At 36.7% G+C, this 19,138-nt stretch overlaps 1 protein-coding gene and 1 pseudogene across 1 annotated transcript; both read left to right on the forward strand.

Annotated features, from left to right (window-relative positions):
• The first annotated feature begins 210 nt into the window (after positions 1 to 210).
• On the forward strand, positions 211 to 4,490 carry LOC122048533 (annotated as a pseudogene).
• Positions 3,682 to 4,173, forward strand: LOC122024083. The gene is made up of 2 exons (XM_042582665.1): positions 3,682 to 3,907; positions 4,034 to 4,173. Exons 1-2 carry the CDS (start codon positions 3,682 to 3,684, stop codon positions 4,171 to 4,173), a joined length of 366 nt encoding a protein of 121 aa, XP_042438599.1.
• Positions 4,491 to 19,138: the final 14,648 nt, after the last annotated feature.

The following is a 19,138-nucleotide window of genomic DNA, read 5'->3' on the forward strand; positions in this document are numbered from 1 at the left end:
TTCTAAAAACCGGTGTCTATAAGCGCAGATTTTCACTCATAGACATCGGTTTTTTAAGCCGATGTCTATGAGTGCCCTTTTTTCGTTAATAAACACTGATTTTAAGAGCGGTTTTTAAAACCCGGTGTCTATGATAAAATAAAATAATTTAATTTTCCCATCAATACTTAGCCAAAGTTTACAACATTTCACTCTTCCCTCTAAACCTAAACCTATATCGCGCTGTCCACCACTTTCCTCCTTGACGCTGGCCATCCGACTATCTCTATCACTCTCATCTCCCTCTTTCCCTTCCTAGATCGATGCACAACACAGCTTGCCTTGTGTTTGACTGAGGATGCAGAGGGTAGCAGCATAGGCGGCTTGACCCATGGAGGACGAGGTGACAGAGTTGCATTCCATCTCCCCGACGCCGCCATGGCCGCAGATCTAGAGAGAGGGCGGTATGTGGTTGTTGTACTCTTCCTTTGCTGCAGTATGATCCTAGGACTCCAGTCGATCGCAGCAGAGAGGCCTCTTGGGTTGTCAACGGCGCAGGCAGGAAGCAACCGCAGTGATCTCATGGAAGACGACAAGCCTCCTCTCCTCGGTCGCCTTGTGAATTCTCTCCCCAAGAATGGCTCTCACTCGCACGCTTGGCCAGTATGAAACCCTTTCCCTTCTTCTCTCAACCAAATCGTGTTATTTTTTCCCTTTTTTTCCTGTTTTTTCTGCTTTGGTTTGAGATTGGAAGTTTGCAAATTTGGGGTGGCAGGAACTGGAGCTAGGGTGGAGGGTTGTGCTTGGATCCACAATCGCTTTCGCAGGATCCGCTCTCGGGAGCGTCGGGGGAGTGGGGGGAGGCGGCATCTTTGTGCCCATGTTTACTGGATTTTATTTTCTTTTGTAAACAGGTTTTCTTAGTTACAACTTACAAATCTGGTAGCATCATCACAAGCGCTCTTACAAAACACAAAATGTCGTGCTTTGGATGTTGCGAAGAGAATGATAATAATCGAACTGCTGCCAGTGGTGGTCCTTATGTTGCAAGCCATTCAGCTGGTAAGGATATCTAAAATGGCCACTAGAGTTTTTTTATTCCAAATTAAGTCTTCTTCCATTTCAACTGGATGACTAAATCTATTTTAGAGGTATCATTAGCAATTTTTCAGTTCTAATGAATATGGATGCCTATTTTGCAGGAAATGATGGAGCCTATCTTTCTGCCAATACTCCTTCTAAGGGTGCCCAAACTGTTAAGCCGCAACCTATTGCAGTCCCAGCTATTCCTGTTGATGAGATCAGGGAGATCACAAAAAATTTTGGTGATGAAGCTTTGATTTGGGAGGGTTCATTTGGTAGAGTGTATTTTGGTGTCCTAAAGAATGAGAGAAGCACAGTTGTAAAAAAATTAGATTCAAGCGAGCAGCCAGACCAAGAGTTTTTGGCATAGGTTTTCGTCATACTTAGTTTAACCTTATTAGTTGGGGTGTCATGCTCATATGAACAATTTTACAGGTTTCCATGGTGTCACGGCTGAAGCATGAGAATGTCGTGGAGTTGGTTGGTTACAGTGTTGAAGGAAATCTCCGTTTGTTAGCATATAAGTTTGCTACAATGGGGTCTCTCCATGACATTCTTCATGGTATGAACTTTTCTTAGGCAAACTTATCCATTATTGCAACCATGTTATTACAATGGCACATTGATTAAAATCAAGTATTAGAAAACATATACAAACAATATATGATTGGTCACTTGACTGCATAGTTTATATAAAGGACATAGACACATGTGGACATATATGTCACCAAAATATTTAAACCACTCAACTGCATAGTTTATATAAGGAACACAGATACATGTGGGCATCTATGGCGTCAAAATTTTAAAGTTAATTATGTTGATGAGAGTATGTGGCAATGTGTATGAAAATATTTAAGTGTACATCTGTTATAAAACATATCCTATGATAAAACCTAAGTAATCCGTTTAAAATAAATTTTCACATCTACCACCCTTATTTCATTTTAATCAAGCTAAGTAAACTAGAAATTTTCACATCTATCACGTAGCACACTAAAAATCAACATACTGTCTCAGGCAGTTTAAGATTCCCCTTTTCCATTAAGGAGAGCCTCATCCTTTGCCTTTGTCAATTGTCATTCGACAACTTGTAATTTTTGCAATGGATCTTATGCAATACTATTTTGCCACATGATAATATCCATAACAATGTTTAATACAAACTGAACCTAAGTTCATCAATTAAACAGAGGGAACCATGTGCTGTTCTTTCCTTTGTATGCTTATTGAACAGGTAAATGTTCGGCTTAAGTTAATGTCAGGGATTGAAGATAAGTGGCTAAGTTGCTTTTTCATGGGAGCAGGACTGCTGGCTTTTGTCTATATTTCTCACCAACATGTACAACCTGTGAAGTACAAAGAAATATGTGCATTAAAGAATTTAGTAGAATTATTCAAGGAACACAGAAAACTATAATTAATTAAATGTTATTCTGAATTTGTTTTCTAATCTCCTAGTACAACCAATTGTGTGTGGCTCATCTCATGATCATTCCAATTGTTGGAAGATGTTTATCATTTATATGTCACATTAAATCCTTCTTTCTCCCTGTGATAGATAGTAAAACATCTATATGGTCAGATAGTCTAAAATCATTTATGTTTATTTTACTCCTGAACTAATGATAAAATAGATTCGCAGAGCGAAGCAATAGATGAGATTTTATCATCATTATGTTGATGCTCTATACTATGATTTCATGTATCAAGCTTGCCTAGAGAGTTCTAAAGTGACAATGGATTCAGAAGATTAGCACTTCAAGTAATTTATTTAAAAGTATCAAATAGTGATGTCTATAATTATGCACAGGACGAAAAGGAGTTAAAGGAGCACAACCAGGACCAGTGTTGTCATGGCTCCAAAGAGTTAAAATTGCTGTCAGAGCAGCAAAAGGATTGGAATACCTGCATGAGAAAGCCCAGCCTCATATCATTCATCGTGATATAAAGTCAAGTAATGTTTTACTCTTTGATGATGATGTTGCAAAAATAACTGATTTTGATCTATCAAATCAAGCTCCTGACAGCTGATTTTAATTATTGTTCCTATTTTCCTGTGTTTGTAAGAATTCTATTGTAATGCTTATTCTGATTTTTCTGCATTTGGATCCTCTGTATGAGTATGTTTTGCTTCATAAATCAGTAGTCTTAACTCTTATCAATTCACTTTTATTAATCTCTTGTTAATTCTTTGGTACTCTTTCATATTATCCCATTTTCTGAGAAGACAATAACAGTTTTGGTTTGTAGAAGAATAGGACACATTGCTAGCAGATTGTTCTAATACAAGCTGAGTTTCTGAGGTTATATGTTTAAATAAAAATCTTCTCTTCCTATTTCATTTTGTTCTTTTAAAAATTTATTATGTCAATATAAGTAGAATCTTTTTGAGTTTCTGAGTTTATCTATTTAAATAAAAATCTTCTCTTCCTATTAGCTAATTCTGTTGCTTGCTAGTGATTATGCTTATCTACTATTTGCTTTACTCTCACATGTGAGAGTCAGTTCTTTTCTTACATGTTTGCTTATATCAGATATTTAAGTTTATTTATTTATAACAAGTACTCTCTTTTTTCCTATGTTTAGGAAAGTGAAAGTGAGGATGATAGTCTTGACATGGGTGATGATGATGATGTTGAGGAACCTAAAAATGAACCAGAGGATGTTAGGAAAGAACCAACCATTGAGAAACCTACTCCTATTTCAGCACCACCCAAAGATGCTGAAAGGCAACTGTCAAAGAAGGAGCTTAAGAAAAAGGAAATGGCAGAGTTGGATGCACTTCTACATGAAATGGGCATTGCAAATAAAGATAGTAATACTGCACAAAATGAGACAGCTGGTAATGTCTTCTTTCACATAATTAGTTTATTTTTGATAGATAGTAAATTTTAATTCACTTGTGTTGCTTCATATATATGAAGTGATTGTTTAATATGTGTTGAATTTGTTTATCCTTGTTATGCAGACAAGAAGCAACTGGAGCAAAGTAGTGAAGGGGAGAAGAAAGAAAGTATTGGTGCTCCTTCAGAGAACAGAATCTTAAAGAAGAAGAAATCCAAGAAAGAAAAATCATTAAAGGAACAGGAAGAGCATGATCAAAAATAGGAGAAAGGAGACATTGAAGCTAAAGTGGAGGATGCATCTGCAGTTGACGTAAAGGAAAGGATAAAGAAGGTGGCCTCCATGAGGAAGAAGAAATCAAGCAAAGAGATGGATGCTGAACAGTTGAATAAAAGGACTTCTTACTTAAGCAGTAGGTTAATTGGTACCTCAACTAGCCAATTGTAAGAAGAATATTTGTGTAATTTGTGGATACGGATTTAATGTGTACAATACCTATTATCTTTTTATATTGTAAGAATAATATTTGTGCTGGTTACATGGATATTGACTTGTTTGTATAATATCAGTTTTTCACTGTTTCGAAAATTGAATCTGTGTCGTTAAACAATACTGATATTACATCGGTTTTCCACTCCTGCTAAAACCGGTGTCATTAACTAATATTACATCGGTTTTATACCGTTGCTGAAACAGTGTCGTTAAGTGATACTATACCGATTCATAACCGATTCGAAAACCGGTATCGTTAAGTGATACTACACCGGTTTTAACTCGATGTCTAAAATGGCAGACCTTTTACATCGCCTTCATAGACATCGGTCGAAAATGTAATAGACAGCGGTGGAAAATCGATGTCTATGAGGGTTTTTGTTGTAGTGACATTCTCTGTGGAAAGACATAAGGAAGCTGGGATCAGAGGTGTCACTCAGTATAGGAATAGTCTCTTGAATTTGAGTAGGTTGCGAAGTAGAAAGGGCCTGATAAAGGGAGGACAAAGTTGGTTCAAAAGATTGCCCTCTCATGTCCCCCTAGGCAGGATCTTCTTGTGTGGAAGGTGTTTTCCTCTAGGGAAAGGGGGCCAAGATAAGTTTTTTCCTTTTTCGTTTCTTCTTAGTAGTTACCTCCTCCTCCAAGAAAATACTCTCGGGTAAGGGAGGTAAATCAGATAGTGGTTCCCCAGAAGTAGCTATTGCGCTAGAAGGGGTTGCCTGATTGTCAAAAGCTTCACGAGATGGAACACTTTGTGGCAAGCCCTGCTCGACTAAAAGTTGTTTCTCTGTAAAAAGAATTCTTCGTCCTCCAGAACAATCACCTTGTCAACTAAGGCCTCAAAAATAGCATCCATTGTACAAAATAAAAAATACTTTAGTTAGTAATAAGATAATGGCCAAGGGGTTATAACTTACTTAAGGAACAAGACATCCTCTTTTGAATAGGGCTAAATCCAAATAAGTGTAGGAGATCTTCATGCGGCCATTTTAGAATGAAAAGCGATGACTGACCAATTTATTGGAATAAATAAGAGAAGTAAGATCTTGTTTGAGCCTGTTCAAATTAGGAAGAGGGGGAAAAGAGGATTTCCATCTGGTAGACCAAGGGGCAGTCTTGGGCAATCTCATGAAGAAGAAGTGAGATTTCCAATATTTATTAGAAGAAGACATTTCTTCAAAGAAGACTATCTTTCGACGGGATTGAAAAAGAAACACCCCACATTCCAATTTCTTAGGGTAAGCAAATAGAAAAAGATTGTTGGGGGTAAAGGGAATGTCAAAAAGATGAAACAGCATATACAGCCCACACATGTAACGGAAAGCATTACGGACAAATTGTTATAGGGGGATGCTGAAGTATTGACTGACCTCCGACAGGAAGGGGGAATAGGAAAGTGGAGATCAGCCATTAGTTAGTCCTTAAAGAAGGTAACATGATCAGGCGGGCAATGAGGATAAGCATGTTGGAGTGTATACTAAAAACCTAGCTTTTGTATAAACATTTATAAGAATCACATTTGGTCAAGTGTCTACATTTATATATACCAAATGTAGATGTTCAATTAATTTATATTGTAGATAACATAGTGTGTGGTGTCACACACAGAAGATCGTGTTATCGGTTCTTTATAAATTAAAAATAGTAGCTCACGACCAAGATGGAAATGAACAAACCATTGGAAAGGTCATAGTGTAATTAGGTATTAGTTTATCTTAACTATGTAATTACACTAGTACACTTAGAGTGTATTGAGCAGGACCATTTAGAGGTCGTTTCTTTTATACTGACTTTATAAAGGAACAAAGACCTCAGTTATTATGGAAGTGTGTGCTCTTAATCCTAATATAATAACAAGCACATATATTTGATATTTATTTCTTTAATTTATCAATGAGTGAGATTTAGTTCGATAAATCAATAAACCCGATAAGTTGGGAAATGATATTACTTATAGTGTGTATTGTTGATTATAGAAGAAAACTGTGTCCTAGTGATCTAGGTTGATAATGTCCCCAAGAGGAGCTCATAAGGATTGTCATGTTAAACCCTGCAGGTGGACTTAGTCCGACATGACGATAAGGTTGAGTGGTACTACTCTTGGACTAAGATATTAAATAAATGAGTTATCAGTAACTCACTTAATTAGTGGGCATTCGACATCTTAAACACAGGGAGACTAACACACTCATAATAAGAAGGAGCCCAAAATGTAATTTGGGATTGGTGCGGTAGTTCAATAATAGTTCTTTAGTGGAATGAATTATTATTGATGAAATTAAGTTGTGTGTTCGGGGCGAACACGGGAAGCTTAATTTCATCGGGAGATCAAAACTAATTCCTCCTCTCGGTCCCTATCGTAGCCTCTTGTATATAGAGATTTATACCCACCTTCTTACCCAACCTATAGGGGCCATCCAAGCTAAGCTTGAAGCTCAAGCTTAGGGCCGGCCAAGCCTAAAGGTTGAGCCTTAAGGTGGTCGGCCAATAGCTTGGAGCCCAAGCTTAGGTGGCCGGCCACATCATATTAAAAAGGGTTTTTTATTAAAAATATTTCTTATGTGGATATCATGGTTTTAAAAGAGAGTTTGAAATTTAAATCTTTCCTTTTATAGCTTTCTACAAAAGATTAAGAAAAGATTTGAAATCTTTCCTTATTTGTAGATTGAAAGGAGATTTTAATTTTGAGAAAACTTTCCTTTTTTAACCATGTTCATAATTTAAAAGAGAGTTTAAAATTAAATATCTCTTTTATAAGTTTCTACAAAAAATTAAGAAAAGATTTAATATCTTTCCTTATTTGTAGATTGAAAGGAGATTTTAATTTTTAGATATAACTTCCATTTTGAAAATTATCCACATGTTTAAAAGAAAGATTTTAATTTATAAAATTTCCTTTTTATAATCCACCATGAAGGGAAAAATTATTGGAAAATTTTTTATAAATTTTTGGAAGCAAATAAGGAAGTTTTAATTTGTGTTTAAAATTTTATTTGCTTGGAGATTTTAATGTGGCCGATCATTGTAATTGGATAAAGAAATTTAATTTTAATTAATTAAAATTTTCTTTTTCATGGCAAAAGAATTAAGGAAGTTTTTATTTAAATTTCCTTATTTGCCAAGACCAAGGATTATAAAAGAGGGGGTAGAGGTGCCTTCATGGTTAACGACTCTATTATTCTTTTCCTCCCTCTCTTCCTTGGTGTGGTGGTCGGCCTCTTCCTCTTCCTCTTCTCTCTTCTCCTTCTTGTGGTCGAACCATCTTGTTCTCTTGGAGTCCTTGTGGTGGTCGGATCTAGCTTGGAGAAAAGGAGAGAAAGGAGGCTTCGTTCTTGCATCCCTTGGAGCTTGGTGGTGGTGGCCGAACCTCATCCTCTCTTGGAGTCTTGTGGTGGCTGAACCTTGCAAAGAATAAGAAGGTGCTTGGTGGTTCTCATCTCGGAAGATCGTTGCCCACACAACGTCCGAGGTTAAAAGAGGAATACGGTAGAAGATCAAGAGGTTATTTTTGCTTACAAAGAAAGGTATAACTAGTAATTGTTTTCCGCATCATACTAGTTTTCTTTGTATAGTTATTTATGGAAATACCAAACACAAGAGGCATATGATTCTAGAGTTTTCGAAATAGTTTTTTCGAGTTTGTGTTTTCTTCTTTTTCGAATTTGTGATTCGATTGTTCTTTTTGGTTAACCTAGAGTTATTTAAGGAAATAAATATTAGTTTTCCTTAAAAGGCTTTGTCTAGGCGGTGGTGGTTGCTCCCATATCCAAGAAGGTCATGTGCCTCGCCATGCAGTCCTAGAAGCCAATTTTGGAAATTAATATTTATGAAATTAATAACTTAGGTAGATTTGAATCAATAGTTTTAAGTTCCGCTTGCGATTCAAATCTAAACCATTAAGAACAAATAAGTTAAATTTGGAATCACTGATGTTAAGTTCCGTCTGCGATTCCTAATTTAACTTCTAAAGAACACAATAGGTTATTTAAGGAAAGGTTCGACACTTGTACAAAAAAATTTTGTACAGTGGAACCGGTACGATTTTCTTAAGACTAACCAACAATTGGTATCAGAGCTAGGGTTTGCCTCTGTGTGTTTGGTTTTCAAATAGGTTATGCACATGTCATACATAATTTAGGCAGGATAATAGTAGGATATGCTAACTTTGTGGTTGCAGGCTCCAACTATTATGGCATATTTTTATTGTGTGTGATTGGACCCTTGGACATGTCAAGGGCATTTAATTGTGTGTGCATGATTGTAAAATTAAATACAGCAGGAGCTGTATTAGTTATTAGGATTTTACATTTTTTTTTGTTCGATCTAGAATACATGTACATTCCATTTATGGAATATAGGATCGATATATGTAAAATTCTATATTTGTCGCGGATCGGATTCTTGCGAGGCGTGGTACTTATTGAGCACCAGAGGCGCAGCGGAATAAGAAGCAAGATGGATGCGACGACTTGACCCGATGGCGGTGGCTAAAGAAGGCAGCAGCTAGGGTTGGAGCACACGGAGGACAATAATGAAAATGTCATAATAGTTGGAAAATAATTTCCATATTTATTGCTTTTATTACTATGATGTGTGTATATGCATGTGATGTATGCTAGGATAGTTTAAAATTCCTCACTTTAAATAACTAAGTGGGAGAGGGATTAGTATATTAATCCCACGGTCTCCATTACGGGTTTATAAGTGATGCAACAAGCTTGCATGTTGGCTCTGAGTGCCTCCCTCCACAACGGATGAGTTTGTTTGCGGATCACTAGATCAAACTTCCTTAATGGATGGTTATAGGAAGTTATTTAGGATGTGTGTGATCTTCTCCAACTGAAGGGGCACAATTCTATTTAATGGACTTAGTATCAAGTAATAGTATACACTTAGACACATTTAATAGTATCCTCCCCAACAGAGTCACTGCTATCACTTGTGTGACCAAAGGGAAACCAACTATTAATTTGTCATAAAACTAGGGTGACAAGATAATAAAATTAATGGGTTAAAACCCCTCTTACAAATGATTGATTTTGTATACGTCCACACTAACGTGGCATACAAAATTAACGGTGTTTGAGATAATTTTATTTGTCATACAGTTAGGTTGACAAGATAGTTAATGGGTAAAACCCTCCTCTTACAAATGATAATTTTGTATACGTCCACACTAACGTGGCATGCAAAATTCACGGTGTTTTGAGGTGTTGGTAAATTTAAATAGTATTGTTAGAGGAATCAATATTATTTTAAATTTAGAATCTTGACCAAATATTTGATCAAAGACAGACCAACTATTAATTTTATTTGTCATAGGTTGACGAGATAATAAAATTAATGGATGATATCTCCTTTTAGAATTTGTATACGTCCACACTAACGTGGCATACAAAATTCACGAGGATTTTAAGATGTTGGTCTTGACCAAATATTTTTGTGATTCTTAGGATTTCAAATGTTAGTCAATCCCCTAGTTGTTATACTATAGAATAGACTTAGTAGTCCCAATTGTAATGATTGAAAAACTTGGACATTAAGGTAGACTGTCCTCTCAGAACTGAGAACAATAATGGTGTATTTTATTAGTTGTTGAAACATATTTAGTGGTGTTATCTACCAGTACCTGGTGTGTAGATACAGGAACCACTGATTATGTCTGTAATTCATTGCAGGGGTTCCAGGAAATCTGACAACTATATAAATCACCGTCCACATGGGCACTGCTGTAAAAATAGCAGATGTTGCAGTGGGAGATGTTTATCCTTTGACAGGAATAAAATATGGATTATTAAAAATTATCTTTACGTACTAAGTTTAGAAAGAACCTGATTTCAGTTTCTAAACTATTAAAGAATAGATATTCTGTCTATTTTGATAACAAACTTGTTATCAAGAAAAATAGGGAAGTTATCTGTTCTAGTATGTTGGTTGACAATTTATAATCCAATAACTCCCACGATGCAATAAATGAAAATTAATAACACATTTTCTAAAGAGAAAGTAACCTTCGGAAATAAACCAATTATATCTTTGGCATATAAGGCTAGGTTATATTAACTTGAGTAGGATTCATTGGTAGCCGATGAACTTTTGGGTTCATTGGTGGTGGAAATTTTTTTTCAACCTGCGAGTCTTACTTGGAAGGAAAGAAAACCAAGAAGCTTTTGAGTCTAAGGGGTATAGAGTCAAAGATATGTTGAAATTGGTTCATTCTGATTTGTGTGGTCCTATGACTATCCAGACAAGAGGTAGTTTCGAATATTTCATCTATTTTATAGACAACTATTCGAGACACAGATAGATTTACTTGATACACCGCAAGTCTAAGTGCTTTGATTAGTTCAAAGAGTACGAGGCTGATGCGGAGAAATGTCAAAGTAGAAATATCGATACACTACGGTGAGATCGTAGTAGCAAATACCTCTTGGGAGAATTTAGGAGTCACTTATCAGAAGTTGGGATTCAATCCCAACTAACTGCACTTGGTACATCCCAACAGAATGGTGCAGTAGAAAAAAGGTATAAGGCTCTTATGGAATAATTAGAATGATGATGAGTTATTTAGAAAATTACCAAATTCGTTTTAAGGATATACACTGAAAACGGAAGTGAACATAGTACCTTCTAAGTCAGAACTCTCTACTCCCACAGAATTGCAGAATGGGTGTAAGCCTAGTCTGAAGCATATTCGGATTTGGGTGGTCTAGCACGAGAGAGACACTGAAAAGTTGGACATGAGTTCACTTGTTTGTGAGTTATCCTAGAAAAATGAAAAGAGGTTTGTAGTCCTTAAAATCTGAAGGTCATTGTTGGCACTAATATCCGATTTTAGAAAAAGACTATACTATGAACCATAAGCCCATAAGTAAATTTGTTCTTAAGAAAATAATAAAGGATATGTCTAATCTAGTACCAACTGTACAAGATGAAATATCACAATAAACTACAATACGTATCACAATTGATACACAAATAGTGCCTCGTCATAGAGGGAGGGTTGTCAGGCAACTTGAGAGATTCATGTTTTTGGGAGAATCTTCGGACTTGATCCCGAGTAAATATGAACCTGATCCCCAGACATATGACAAAGCACTCCAAGATAAAGATGCAGCATCTTTGCAAAAAGCAATGAATACAAAATTAGAATATATGTATTCTAATAAAGTCTGGGAGCTTGTAGAATCACCAAATGGTGTAAAAGTCATTAAGTGAAAATAAGTCTACAATAGGAAAAGAGGGATAGACAGGAAGGTAGAAACTTTCAAAGCAAAGCTTGTTGGAAAAAGGAAACTTTTTACCGGTAGCCATGCTTAAGTCTATCAGGATTCTTTTATCTATTATGAGATTTGGCAAGTGAATGACAAGACAGCTTTCCTTTATGGAAGTCTTGAAGAATGCATCCATATAAAGCAACCAGAGAGGTTCATTGCAAAGGGCAAAGGGCAAAGAGCATCTAGTATGTAAGCTCAATCAGTCTATGGACTGAAGAAAAGCTTCATGGTCTTGGAACATTCGATTTAATAAAGTAATCCGGACCTATGGATTTATTTAATAATCGAATGAGTCTTGTGTATACAAGAAGTGTGATGGAAACGTGGTGGTATTTCTTGTACTATACGTAGATAACATTTTTGGTAGTTGGAAACAATATCAAAGTGTTGTCAGAAGTAAGGGTATGGTTGTCCAAACAATTCAATATGAAGAACTTAGGAGAATGTGCACACATTCTTGGGATCAAAGACATAAGGGATCGCAAGAAAAGAATGTTGTGCTTATCCCGAGCTTCATACAATCCTTGCTCGTTTAGCATGCGGAACTCCAAGAAAGGTTTCTTACCTTTTAGGCATGGAGTAGCTTTATCTAAATAAATGTCTTCGAAGACATCAAAGGAGATAAAGGACATGAAGGCAGTTCATTATGCTTCGGCTGTGGGAAGCCTAATGTATGCAATACTGTGTACGAGACTGGATATCTGTTTTGTCGTGGGCATGGTTAGCAGACATCAAAGTAACCCTGGACAAGGACATTGGTCTGCGGTAAAGCATATATTGAAGTACCTTAGAGGCACTAGAGATTATATGCTAGCTTACAAGGTAGATAATTTGGTCCCTGTAGGTTGCACGGATTTTGACCTCCAATCAGATAGGGATAATAGTAAGTCGACCTCGGGGTTTTGTGTTTACTTTAGGAGATAAAGTTATAACTATGGAAGAATGATAAGCAAAAGTGCTTTTTCGGACTCAACCATAGAAGCTGAGTAAGTGGCAGCCTCTGAGGCAGTCATAGAAGCTAAATGACTCAGTAACCTCAAGATGGACTTAGATATGATTTCTGGTTTGTCCAAAGATTATTATAATTTATTGTAATAATGGTGGTGCAGTAGCAAACTCGAAGAAACCATGAGTCTATAAGGCAAGTAAACACAAAAGAGCGCAAGTACCACCCAATACAAAAAATTGTATAAACGAGGAGAAGTTGTTGCCGCCTAGATTGCATCAAATGATGACCTATAGATCCTTTCACTAAGGCCCTTAAGGCAAGAGTTTTTGATGGGCATGTTGAATGGATGGGAATCAGATGTATGGCAGCATTTATGGCAGCATAGTCTTTTAGTATAAGTGGGAGATTGTTGGAGTGTATACTAAAAGTCTAGCTTTTGTATAAACATTTATAAGAATCACATTTGGTTAAGTATCTACATTTATATATACCAAATGTAGATGTTCAATTAATTTATATTGTAGATAACATAGTGTGTGGTGCCACACACAAAAGATCGTGTTATCGGTTCTTTATAAATTAAAAACAGTAGCTCACGACCAAGATGGAAATGAACAAACCATTGGAAAGGTCATAGTGTAATTAGGTATTAGTTTATCTTAACTATGTAATTACACTAGTACACTTAGAGTGTATTGAGCAGGATCATTTAGAGGTCATTTATTTTATACTGACTTTATAAAGGAACAAAGACCTCAGTTATTATGGAAGTGTGTGCTCTTAATCCTAATATAATAACAAGCACATATATTTGATATTTATTTCTTTAATTTATCAATGGGTGAGATTTAGTTCGATAAATCAATAAGCCCGATAAGTTGGGAAATGATATCACTTATAGTGTGTATTGTTGATTATAGAAGAAAACTGTGTCCTAGTGATCTAGGTTGATAATGTCCCCAAGAGGAGCTCATAAGGATTGTCATGTTAAACCCTGCAGGTGGACTTAGTCCGACATGACGATAAGGTTGAGTGGTACTACTCTTGGACTAAGATATTAAATAAATGAGTTGTCAGTAACTCACTTAATTAGTGGGCATTCGACATCTTAAACACAGGGAGACTAATACACTCATAATAAGAAGGAGCCCAAAATGTAATTTGGGATTGGTGCGGTAGTTCAATAATAGTTCTTTAGTGGAATGAATTATTATTGATGAAATTAAGTTGTGTGTTCGGGGCGAACACGGGAAGCTTAATTTCATCGGGAGATCAAAATTAATTCCTCCTCTCAGTCCCTATCGTAGCCTCTTGTATATAGAGATTTATACCCACCTTCTTACCCAACCAATAGGGGTCGGCCAAGCTAAGCTTGAAACTCAAGCTTAGGGCCGGCCAAGCCTAAAGGTTGAGCCTTAAGGTGGTCGGCCAATAGCTTGGAGCCCAAGCTTAGGTGGTCGGCCACATCATATTAAAAAGGGTTTTTTATTAAAAATATTTCTTATGTGGATATCATGGTTTTAAAAGAGAGTTTGAAATTTAAATCTTTCCTTTTATAGCTTTCTACAGAAGATTAAGAAAAGATTTGAAATCTTTCCTTATTTTTAGATTGAAAGGAGATTTTAATTTTAAGAAAACTTTCCCCTTTTAACCATGTTCATAATTTAAAAGAGAGTTTAAAATTAAATATCTCTTTTATAAGTTTCTACAAAAAATTAAGAAAAGATTTGATATCTTTCCTTATTTGTAGATTGAAAGGAGATTTTATTTTTAGAGATAACTTCCATTTTGAAAATTATCCACATGTTTAAAAGAAAGATTTTAATTTATAAAATTTCCTTTTTATAATCCACCATGAAGGGAAAAATTATTGGAGAAATTTTTATAAATTTTCGGAAGCAAATAAGGAAGTTTTAATTTGTGTTTAAAATTTTATTTGCTTGGAGATTTTAATGTGGCCGGTCATTGTAATTGGATAAAGAAATTTAATTTTAATTAATTAAAATTTTCTTTTTCATGGCAAAAGAATTAAGGAAGTTTTTATTTAAATTTCCTTATTTGCCAAGATCAAGGATTATAAAAGAGGGGGTAGAGGTGCCTTCATGGTTAACGACTCTATTATTCTTTTCCTCCCTCTCTTCCTTGGTGTGGTGGTCGGCCTCTTCCTCTTCTCTCTTCTCCTTCTTGTGGCCGAACCATCTTGTTCTCTTGGAGTCCTTGTGGTGGTCGGATCTAGCTTGGAGAAAAGGAGAGAAAGGAGGCTTCGTTCTTGCATCCCTTGGAGCTTGGTGGTGGTGGCCGAACCTCATCCTCTCTTGGAGTCTTGTGGTGGCTGAACCTTGCAAAGAATAAGAAGGTGCTTGGTGGTTCTCATCTCGGAAGATCGTTTCCCACACAACGTCCGAGGTTAGAAGAGGAATACGGTAGAAGATCAAGAGGTTATTTTTGCTTACAAAGAAAGGTATAACTAGTAATTGTTTTCCGCATCATACTAGTTTTCTTTGTATAGTTATTTATGGAAATACCAAACACAAGAGGCATATGATTCTAGAGTTTTTGAAATAGTTTTTTCGAGTTTGTGTTTTCTTCTTTTTCGAATTTGTGATTCGATTGTTCTTTTTGGTTAACCTAGAGTTATTTAAGGAAATAAATATTAGTTTTCCTTAAAAGGCTTTGCCTAGGAGGTGGTGGTTGCTCCCATATCCAAGAAGGTCATGTGCCTCGCCATGCAGTCCTGGAAGCCAATTTTGGAAATTAATATTTATGGAATTAATAACTTAGGTAGATTTGAATCAATAGTGTTAAGTTCCGCTTGCGATTCAAATCTAAACCATTAAGAACAGATAAGTTAAATTTGGAATCACTGATGTTAAGTTCCGTCTGTGATTCCTAATTTAACTTCTAAAGAACACAATAGGTTATTTAAGGAAAGGTTCGACACTTGTACAAAAAAATTTTGTACAGTGGAACCGGTACGATTTTCTTAAGACTAACCAACAAAGCATTGGGATCAGGAATAACGATAAAATAATCTTTAGGGATTTCATACACAAGGTGGAGGGCGGCTCTATCAGAGTTGTCAAAATCTGAGCAAGTATAAGTGTACCAGGGAGAAAACGATTCTTCTGCCATGAGAAAACTCAAGAATAGGGATGGGATGGGTTTACTGTAATCTTGAAAAGAAGAAGTGGTAAAGAAAAGTGTGAAGAAGCAAGGAAATGCAGAGGGTTGCAAAGAAAAGAAATTGCCGGAGAGGGAGATCGGGGAAGATGAAGGGCAAAGTATTAAGAATGATGGTTGTTTAGGATTTTTATCTGGTACAATTCAAGGGCAGTCGTTCGATTAAAATGGCAAGGAGGAGAAGCGTTGATTTACATGGGAGAGGGTGTTTTTGATTCACGAGGTAGAGCACGCCATCGTGGTCAGAGAATGTTATAGAAAATATTACTAAAAATGAGTGGTAATGTCATGTGGTGTTTTCCCATAAATGGGCAATTATAAGAGACGCGACGAGTGACACCTGTTTGCATCCAAAATATTTTTTCTGCCCATCCATAATACTTCTTCCTTATAAAATAGTTAGTTATCAATAAATGTCTTTTGAAAATGAAAAACCCACTAAGTGTAAGAAACATGAATATGAGCACGAATGGTGGAATAACCTTAGTAAGAGGGCGGGCGGAAGAAAATAAGACTTAAGTCTAGTCAGTCGCTTGCATCTCCTTCGACTAGAGTTGAAGAGGAGGCTAGTGATATGAATTATGGCGAGTAGGTTTAGAAGATGACGTGGAGTTTAGATTAAGATGAGGTGGCAGTCAAAGTGGAGATGGAGGGGTATTCAGTATTTTGCTCTATTGATCGCTTGACCTCGGAATCCTTAAATCTCGTTCGAGTGGTTCCGAAGCAGAACACTTGTATAGGTCCGACCGGTTGTGAACTTGGTAGAATGTAAGAATTCTAAGGTTTTATGATGAAAAAGGGAAATAAGGTGCTTGGTCAGTTATTGGTATATCAGATTTATAAGAATTCGATCGGGCGATGCTCGACCGAACGTAAGGCTTTCTATGGGCACTCGACCGGGCAAAGCCTGAGTGGGCCTAAAGGCAATTATCCCTATAAAACTCTTAGCATATGTGTTCATCTAAGTAAAGACTGAACGGATATAAGGTTCTCTGTGAACACCTGGTCAGACAAAGACCGGACGAACCCAGAGATACTTAATCTTATATAGTTCTCGATACGTGTTCGGCAGGGTAAAGGCTGAACAGATATAAGGTTCTCTGTGAATATCCAATCGGACAAAACCCAGCGGATCCAAAGATACTTAACCTTATATAGTTCTCGATATGCTCCCAGACGGGTAAAAGTTGAACATATATAAGGTTCTTTGTGAACACCCGGCTGAGCAAAGCCTGTACAGACCTAGAGATACTTGACCTTATATAGTTCTGAATACGTGTTTAGTGGGTAAAGGCTGAACGGATATAAAGTTCTCTATCAATATCTGGTCGGGTAAAGCCCGGGCAGACCCAGAGATGCTTAACCTTATATAGTTCTCAATATGTGTTCAGCCATGTAAAGGTTGAATGGATATAAGGTTCTTTATGAATATCCGACCGAGCAAAACTCGGACGGACTTAGAGATACTTAATCTTATATAGTTCTCGATACACACCCGGACGAGTAAAGGTTGAAAGAACATAAGGTTCTATGTAAACACCCGGCCGGGCAAAGCCCGGACGGACTTAGAGATACCTCACCTTATATAGTTCTCGATATGTGTTTGGCTAGATAAAGGATATAAGGTTCTCTGTGAACACCTCGTCAAGCAAAGCTCGAACAGACCTAGAGATACTTGACCTTATATAGTTCTTGATACGTGTTTGGCTAGATAAAGGTTGAACAGATATAAGGTTCTCTGTGAATATCTGACCAAGAAAAGCCTAGGCGGACCCAGAGAAGGTTAATCTTATATAGTTCTCGATACGTGTTCGGTCAGGTAAAGGCTGAAAGGATATAAGGTTCTCTGTAAATATCGACTCGGACGGACCTAGAGATATTTAATCTTATATAGTTCTCGATACGTGCCCAGACGGATAAAGGCTAAACGAACATAAGGTTTCCTATGAACACCCGGCCAGGCAAAACCCAGATAGACGTAGAGATACTTGACCTTATATAGTTCTCAACACGCATTCGGCCGGGTAAAGACTGCCTTCAGACAGGATCAAACAACATTATTAAGATGAATTGCCTTGATTGAGTAATTAGGAAATTGAGCTCGTAGTTTAATAATTTGCCCAAGTAGTTTAGTGAAGGCTATATTTTGAGATGAAAGCAAACTACCATGTGATCATCTAGTTGAAGCATCAACCAATACCATGAAATATTGAAATTGTTTACATAATGGGTGCATAGGTCCACAAATATCCCCATGAATCCTCTCCAAGAAGGTTGGAGTTTCAACATCAACCTTTCTGGGGAAAGGTCTTATAATTAGTTTGTCTTGTGAATAAACTATTGGTTGGTCCTAGGAAGATCAAACCGGTTCCGCTGTACAAAAATTTTGTACAAGTGTCGAACCTTTCCTAAACAACCTATTGTGTTCTTTAGAAATTAAATTAGGAATCGCAAACGGAACTTAATATTATTGATTCCAAATTTAACTTATCTGTTCTTAATGGTTTAGACTTAGATCGCAAGCGGAACTTAATACTATTGATCCAAGTCTGACCTATGTTACAAAGTTGATTAAATATTTACTTCTAAAATCAGCTCCCAGGTCAAACATGGCGAGGCACTAGGCCTTCTTGGATATGGGATCATCCACCACTGCCTCGACAAAGCCTTTTATAGAAATTTAATATTTAATTTCCTAAAATAACATTAGGTTTAACCAAAAAGAATAATCGAATCACAAATTCAAAAAATAAAAAAAACACGAACTCGAATCACAAATTCGAAACCTAGAATTATATGCCTCTTGTGTTTGGAATTCATACAAAGAAAAAACTAGCATGATGCGGAAAATAATTACTAGTTATACCTTTCTTTGTATGCAACGACCTCTTGATCTTCTACCATATTCCTCTTCTTATCTCGGACGTTGTGTGAGCAACGATCTACCGAGATAAGAACCACCCAAGCTCTTCTTCTTCCTCACCAAGTTTCAGCCACCAAGACTCCTCCAAGGATGTAGAGGTTCGGCCACCACCACCAAGCTCCAAGGGATGCAAGAAACAAAGCCTCCTTTCTCTCCTTTTTCTCCAAGCAATATTCGGCCACCTTCCAAGCTTCAAAGGATGAAGAGTTTCGGCCAAGGAGAAGAAAGAAAAAGGAGAAGGGAAAACTAGAAGGACCGGCCACACCACCAAGGAAGAGAGGGAGGAAAAATAGAATAGAGTTGTTAGCCATGAAGGCACCCCCACCCTCTCTTTTATAATCCTTGGTCTTGACAAATAAGAAAAATTTAAATAAAATCTTCCTTAATTTCTTTGCCATGAAAAGGAAA

The sequence above is a fragment of the Zingiber officinale genome, chromosome 1B, assembly GCF_018446385.1.
Source record: "Zingiber officinale cultivar Zhangliang chromosome 1B, Zo_v1.1, whole genome shotgun sequence".
NCBI classification, from domain to species: Eukaryota; Viridiplantae; Streptophyta; class Magnoliopsida; order Zingiberales; family Zingiberaceae; genus Zingiber; species Zingiber officinale.

Coding starts and splice junctions, on each gene's coding strand:
- LOC122024083 (XM_042582665.1), top strand. CDS start 3,682: ATGGGTGATGATGATGATGTTGAGGAACCTAAAAATGAACCAGAGGAT. Junction 3,908..4,033: donor TGCACAAAATGAGACAGCTG/GTAATGTCTTCT, acceptor CTTGTTATGCAG/ACAAGAAGCAACTGGAGCAA.